This window comes from Sinohyriopsis cumingii, chromosome 5 (assembly GCF_028554795.1).
Source record: "Sinohyriopsis cumingii isolate HCF-2022 chromosome 5, ASM2855479v2, whole genome shotgun sequence".
Lineage (NCBI taxonomy): Eukaryota > Metazoa > Mollusca > Bivalvia > Unionida > Unionidae > Sinohyriopsis > Sinohyriopsis cumingii.
In genome coordinates, this window is record NC_142965.1 from 119,070,514 (window position 1) to 119,078,258 (window position 7,745).

Sequence of the window (7,745 nt, forward strand, 5' to 3'; positions counted from 1 at the left end):
ATGGATGGATGGATAGACATATAGATAAACAGAGAGAGAGAGAGAGAGAGAGAGAGATAGAAACATATATAGTTTGATCGCTACGTGCTTGGATTAGTAGATGGATAAACGAAACTAAAATGTACACATCGATAAATACCGAACCATGATCATTTAATCCTATAATAATATTGTTTAAAGTAAATATTTCCAGCATTATCAATAGATCAACCTGATGTGTAATCTTGAGTAATGTGAGATGCGAATTAAATCTCATCAACTTCTACCCCAAACCATGCCACAGTATATAAGTTAAAGGAATTGGTAAATAAATGAAAACCAGAGAGAGAGAGAGAGAGAGAGAGAGAGATAGTTTGATTGTTACGTGCTTGGATTAGTATATGGATCAACGAAGGGAAGAAAGAAAGGATAGATGGATAGATATTATATGTATTTGTTGTATGTCTCCATAATACGTATGTACAAACGACATTATGCAGTTATATACGTTTTATTATGTTTTAAGATCAAACGATAATAAATATAATCAAATTATCAAGGTTCTGCGTGTAATTTTGTTTTATATTCTTGAGAAACTGAAACTGAATCAATGAACAGAATGGCTAGTTACCTAACGATATTTCCAGCTGAGAAAACATAATCGATTCTGAGAGCTTCATCTAGAATATCCATTAATCATCTTTAGGTAAATGTATATTTATCATCGTCGAGATAGAAGCCACACTACGAAATTCATTCTTATAGATTTGCGATATATCTCCGTGTGCTGTCAAATTTCTAATCCTTAGCAGCAAGTAATTTTTGCTCAGAACACACACTTAAGAGAGCAGAAACCGACCCAGTCTGTAAATGACACATATCCTCAGCATAGGGGGCGCTCACTAGTTGTTATGTACTTTTGAGTTATTATATAAATTGTCTACCAGTTACTATTTACTTTCGAGAGAGTGACGTATGTAAGGTGAAGTTGTTTGCATTTAAAACATTCACAGTGGAGAAAATATTGGCATCCCTCTATGCCACTTTAATGAAATGTGGCTGACATTTCTTTGGATATTGCACTTTTGGAAATTGTACATGAGCTAAGCATACTGCTAGCTAAAATGACTGCTCCCTTGTGCTTAAAAAAACGAGCCTGAGTAAGTCCATCAGTAGCAGCTATTAAAATAGGGAAAATTAATTTTGCCAGACTAGACAATTCCAGCTTCTGAAAGTGCAGCGAATGAATTACCATATATATAAATGTAAAGAAAGGTTATCGGCACTTTTTTTAATATAATTTACCTCTCAAATTCAGGAAGTGAAAATGACCAAGTGGAACTACCACTTTTTTGAAAAGTGCACATCTGAGTAAGGCCTAGCTGTATAATCTATAACCCATATTACATCCATCATTCATAGACCAACATAAAGGGAATTAAAAGCTCTTTGAACTATGGCTAAGATATGCAAAGTCTTTTTTAAATAGCCAATATAACCAGTGAGGAAAGCGGGGATATTCGTTTTCTTTAAAATTCTAACCTATGCAAAATACGAAACTGTAGAGCGCCACCACATTCTCTGACTTTGCCAGTGTTCAAAATCAATTATTCAGAAAATTTTATCTGCTGCGCTTCCTTTATGAATTACATATTTATGTCAAATTAGAAAATATTTTGAAGGCAAGCGTATTCCAAATAAAGTAAGGGCTCAAAAGAAGTCAGCCGGTGAATGTTATTGTAACTCAGACATGCCAGCTGATGGAGCCATATTTTGTTGACTCGGTATATCAGGGCGTGGAACGGTGCATACAGTCACGTATACACTGCCACAGCGAATGGATCCTGCATAAAGAGAGCTAATATGGTGTCCATGGCACATATTTGAACGTTACGTCTACAACCCAGCACAAACACGATCAATAACGGAAATAAAGGCAGTGCTGGTTACGAGGATGCTCAGTATGCTAAGTACAGTCAAACATTGTGTTTAAACAACGTTTTCTACCGGATAATATCTGAACATTGCAATTTAGGAAAAGTCTTCCGGAACAAAATAACTTCGATTAACACAGTAACTATTCTAAATGAGGAAGAAATCCGAGCGTTGTTTAGTTATCATTAGTGACGTTGGAGAAGCATCTTCAGTCGGCGTGGGAGAAAATCGCTCTATATTATAGACTTGTTTCCCATATTGATACCAATTTGTGATCAATTGGATTTGTGTTGCAGACAAGGTTACGAAAACAGAGGAGGATTCTTCAGTCGTTAGCTGCCATATGGTCACGACAAAGTGGTGTGTGTTACTGGATGTATTGTAATTTACTAAAATAATGAAAAACAGAGGTTTATGGTAGGAACTTATCTGTCTGTCCATAGGAAGGTGTGCCCACTATTAACAACAGATGAAGTTGCATATATAGATTGCATTAATGACAGATTCGTTAATGATATTTTGGCTCTCGTTTTGTATTCATTACATGTTTTTTGACTCTCAGATAAGCCATAAATGTTAGGGGAAAACCCCCCAGAAAGGTTTAAAATTCAAAAGTGCAGGTTTGTATTCAGGAACTTTTACAAACTGCATCATACGCAGAGTAATACAAAGCAAGACTGAATGATACGAAAAGTAGCATGAACATTTATATGTCCAAAGCGTGTAAAAGCGAGACATGACTAAGAAATAGTCTTTAGTGGAAGAGTATCTGCCGTTTGTATAATTCTAGGCATTCTTAACTAATTAAACTAAATGTTTCAAACAAATGGAAAAGAAAAACTTCATTAACATTTTGCATTCGAGTCGGACTTGTGCATTGCTAATTTTATTCTGAATGTTATTGAGTTTCCACAAGGTCTCGGTCAAAAGACAATGATTTCATAATATTTTCATTGTAATTGAATACTCCAAATCAAGTAAACTAATTAGGAAGTTCAGCTGTACATGTGTAGTGACATACCACGTGACTGTATTGCCAAGACAATGCATGTATGTTCCATATGGTTTAACACCTGTGTTTGAAAGATCTTTAAATCCTTTAAAGACAAGCAGAAACACAGATCGTTAAATCACGCTCGTATGATTCCTGGATAATAACAAAATTGCATAATCAAAATACAAAAAAGGAGTACATGGTAATTTTACAGAATGTTATACTCGACCCCTGTCATTGATTTAGCCCGCAGAGAGCGAACCTCCCGCCAGACTGACTGTAATTTTATTGATTCCTGTAGAAACCATTCTTGTTGTAAAGACGCAAGACTCAAATCGAACGCTAATAATACACATATGTAGGTCCAGTACAACGTTTCCTATGTCTTCTATATGACTGTTTTGAGGATGTTATGCGCTTGTAATAGTCAACCGGCGGAAACTGGTACCGTCATTGATATAGACCGGGTGCTAACAGAATATGCATGGAAAGAACTCAAGCGCGATTCACGATGGTACAATTGCCTACGGAGAGCAGACTTTCTGATCGAAGTGCCTTGGAATTTCTTTGAATTTGAGCATAAAACGGTTAAATTTACTCCAAGGACGCATCCCAATATGGACGGATATAAGGAGAGAAAGCAAGTGGAACTTTTCAGAACGGACTTTACAAATAACACAGGTAAAGACCAGGTTTACAAGCTCAGAACCAATCGTCAGACTAGAGCAAGAACAAATGTTACTATTCAGAGAGGCTATACATTTAAGGGAAATACTAATTTCAGACTAACAATCCCATCAAATATAGGTAATTTCGGTGTCAGTGCCAGCGCAGACGGATATTTACGTGTCACTCAGGCACGAGGAGAAACATTCGAGGAGGTATTTGATTGGCAGGTTGATAGTGATGTCACTGTTGAACCTAATCACGCGACACATGCAAAGTTAATGGTCACAGAGGATGAACTCATAGCAGACTTTGAAGTTAAAACAACGATGTTTATGCCGACCGGCGAAACGCCTATAATTGTAAAAAGAAAGAGTAACATGGAAATATATGCCGTCCTCATATTATCTAACTTAAGTGAGATATTTTCTGGCATTGAAAATTCTCAAGTGAGCATTATAAAAGACCCAGACACTAAGCGACCTCGGCATGTCATTGAATTTGTTACTACAGGGATTATTGAGAGTGTTCGTTGGAGAAACCAAAGGATATGTCTGGAATCAAGACCTATTTCTGATTGCGATAAAGCGTCTCTTCCTAGAGAAGCCTCCTCGAACGAAGACGTGCCAGTGTATTCAAGCACCATCTTTTCCAAGGTTATAGAACACGCTACAAAAGAGAATACAGGACGAGAAAAAGTTGAAGAGCAAAAGTTTAAAGAGCAGCTGAGGATTCGCAAGGATCTTCGTTTTAATGTCATTCCAACGATAATCACAGAAGTGGACGAGGAAAATTACGAATCTCCGGATAGTTCACATCCTAAAAGCATTGTCGATGTTATTGAAATGGAGAAACGGAATGTTGCTGAAGGGGAAGGTAAAATTGTAGCAAAGGATGATTATGACACTAAGAATATTCTATCGGACGTTTTGTGCAAACCCTTTGAAGCAATCATTCTTAAACCGGATAAGTATCTGGAAAGAACTTCAAATGTCCAGGAAGACTTTCCCGAGCTTGACACCGAAGCGGACCAATCGGATGAAAAGAGAATATCAAAGGTCACTAGTGTTTGATAATAGCGTGTTGATAAATGATAGCTGATGATATTTGTAGAATATGATTTGCGCGTAAATTATTGTTTCCTGGATTCTATCGAATATCGTATTATGTACACTATTTTTCTAAACAACGTCATCCGCACTAGATGCAACTATTTGTTCCTAATTTGTTCTTAGAAAGCAACATATAGTAATTAGCTCGTTACAGGAAAACAGCTTGCAGCTCTGTCGATGTTTGTGTTTTACTACGTTAGCATATGTTTCAATTATGAATCAAACATGAATCCTGATAAATGGTATTGAGCTGCAAGTAATACTATCAAAGGAACATTGTCCACTTCAGTTCATTTACTCAACCTGTACTACCAGTTACTGTCACGTGTCTTTCCATGAAACAAAGAAAAAGAGATATTGATGTTTCCATATGAATTCGGGAACGTGCAAATACTAGTTTGATTCCTATATAACTTTATTGCTTTGTCGCATGGAATCTGAAATTTGGATCCAAAGTATGCACACATTGTGAAAATTGAATGAAATACAGAATCATTGCAAACAAAATTTATTTCCTTGTCCAAATTCTAACGATTATTAATGTTATACGATGTGGGTTTAATCTTTTTATAATAAATGTTACTGATACTCTTGAATAATTTGTACAAATTTTCTGACATTATGATCTCACACCAACGCCAAGATGGTTTCAACTCTTAGTAAGTTATTAAACATTCTAATTACTAAAAGCGTCTGACTGTACAACCCATAACAATTCACCACACTTCGCTCTATTTCTTTTTCAATTAAAAAATCTGTGATGTTAGCACAAAATTTGTGTCGGGTGCAAAACCGATGACGGGTTGTAACTTTTATAAGACTGCAACAGATAAGTTAGAATTCTTATCTCATTTAAGTCAAACTCTCAACAAGCTTGTAGTATCCAGTATCGTTACTTACGTGTGCGTTCTATCTATCTATCTATCTATCTATCTATCTATCTATCTATCTATCTATCTATCTGTCTATCTATCTACCTATCTATTTATCTATCTGTCTATCTATCTATCTACCTATCTATATATCTATATGTCTATCTATCTATCTATCTATGTATCTATGTATCTACCCATCTATCTATCTATCTATCTATCTATCTATCTATGTATCTACCTACCTATCTATCTATCTATCTATCTATGTATCTATCTATCTATGTATCTATATATCTATCTATCTACCTATCTATGTATCTATCTATCTATCTAGCTATCTATCTAACTACCTATCTATCTATCTGTCTATCTATATATCTATCTACCTATCTATCTATCTATCTGTCTATCTATCTACCTATCTATCTATCTCTCTATCTATCTATCTACCTATCTATCTATCTATCTGTCTATCTATCTATCTATCTACCTATCTATCTATCTCCCTATCTATATATCTACCTATCTACATATCTATCTACCCATCTATCTATCTATATGTCTGTCTGTCTATCTACCTATATATCTATCTCTCTCTATATATATCTATCTATATATCTATCTGTCTGTCTGTCTCTGTCTGTCTGTCTATCTATCTGTCTATCTATATATATATCTATCTATCTATTTATCAATCTATCTTTCTACCTATCTATGTATCTATCTATCTACCTATCTATCTATCTGTCTATCTATATGTCTATCTATCTATCTATTTACCTATCTGTCTGTCTGTCTGTCTATCTATCTATCTACCTATATATCTATCTATCTCTCTCTCTATGTATCTATCTATATATCTATCTGTCTGTCTGTCTCTGTCTGTCTGTCTGTGTATCTATCTATCTATCTATCGATCTATCTATCTATCTATCTATCTATCTATATATCTATCTGTTTGTCTGTCTGTCTCTGTCTGTCTGTCTATCTATATATCTATCTATTTATCTATCTATCTATTTATCTATCTATCTCTATCTATCTATATATCTGTCTGTCTGTTCGTCGATCTATCTATCTATCAGCTAGAATGCGATATGTATGTATGTATGTATGTATGTATGTATGTATCACCATTGAGTTCTCTATCAAACGCCACCAATCGTTGTGACAGAAGTAGTGCCCTACTCTACCTCCCCCGCCCCATTCTCTCTCTCTCTCTCTCTCATCCTCAGCACAGATTATGTGTATCTCTCTCGTTGTCATTTACACACACACACAAACACACACACAATACACACAACACACACACACACACACACACACACAACAATTCCAAACATTAATTTGTCTTTAAACTTTTGGAAAATCCAGTTTCTAATTTGTGTTATTTGCATGTATTACTCCAAGTTTTTGTGCCATAACATGACTAAATGTAACAGATAGCAAAGCGATGTTGTTTTAAGAGAACCAGCTTTCTAGAAACCTAACAAATTTATAGCATTGTCTTCGTCAATAGAGCGGAAGAATGAGGATTAATATTTAGTACACATTTAAGTTTTTAGTGCCAAAGTATGCCAAGGATGGCAAATTAATTTTCTAGTATTTATCTTTTCTGTTGGTGAGTGTGTATGAATTGTTAATTTAAATTTAGACCTGGTAGAGAACGTGTCAAAATATAAATATTTTTCGTGGGTAGAAAATAAGATGGATTTCGTGGTTGATACCAACAATGGATGTGTGTGTGATTTTGAATTTTAACGTAGCTTTAACAATTTTTCAGTCATATCGCTCCGATGTCAGCAGTGTGGCAGTTTATAGTCATGTATAGCACTGGGGCATCATGCCTCAGACATGTAGCAATATGTCCCACCCAGTCACATTATCCTGACACCAGGCCAACCAGTCCTAACACTAACTTCTTAATCCTGAGCGCCAAGCGAGGCCGCTGTTAGTACGGTTTTTCTAAGTCTTTATACCAACAATGGATTGAACGGCCAAACTAACAATGATGTCTATGTTGATACGCACTCTTCAGTTCTGAAAAACAGATAATGTTCAGTCAGTTACCAAACGTAGAAATTGAATTATGCTGATTTTGCAAGGCTCCCTACTCAATCCCATCTTCAGTCTACTCTCTCTCTCTCTCTCTCTCTCTCTCTCACACACACACACACACACACA

At 35.6% G+C, this 7,745-nt stretch overlaps 1 protein-coding gene across 1 annotated transcript; it reads left to right on the forward strand.

Moving 5' to 3' along the window:
- Positions 1-3,300: 3,300 nt before the first annotated feature.
- Positions 3,301-5,237, forward strand: LOC149800062 (uncharacterized). The gene has a single exon (XM_089957185.1). The coding sequence runs from the start codon at positions 3,301-3,303 to the stop codon at positions 4,645-4,647; it is 1,347 nt and encodes a 448-aa protein (XP_089813311.1). The 3' UTR covers positions 4,648-5,237.
- Positions 5,238-7,745: the final 2,508 nt, after the last annotated feature.

Coding starts and splice junctions, on each gene's coding strand:
- LOC149800062 (XM_089957185.1), top strand. CDS start 3,301: ATGACTGTTTTGAGGATGTTATGCGCTTGTAATAGTCAACCGGCGGAA.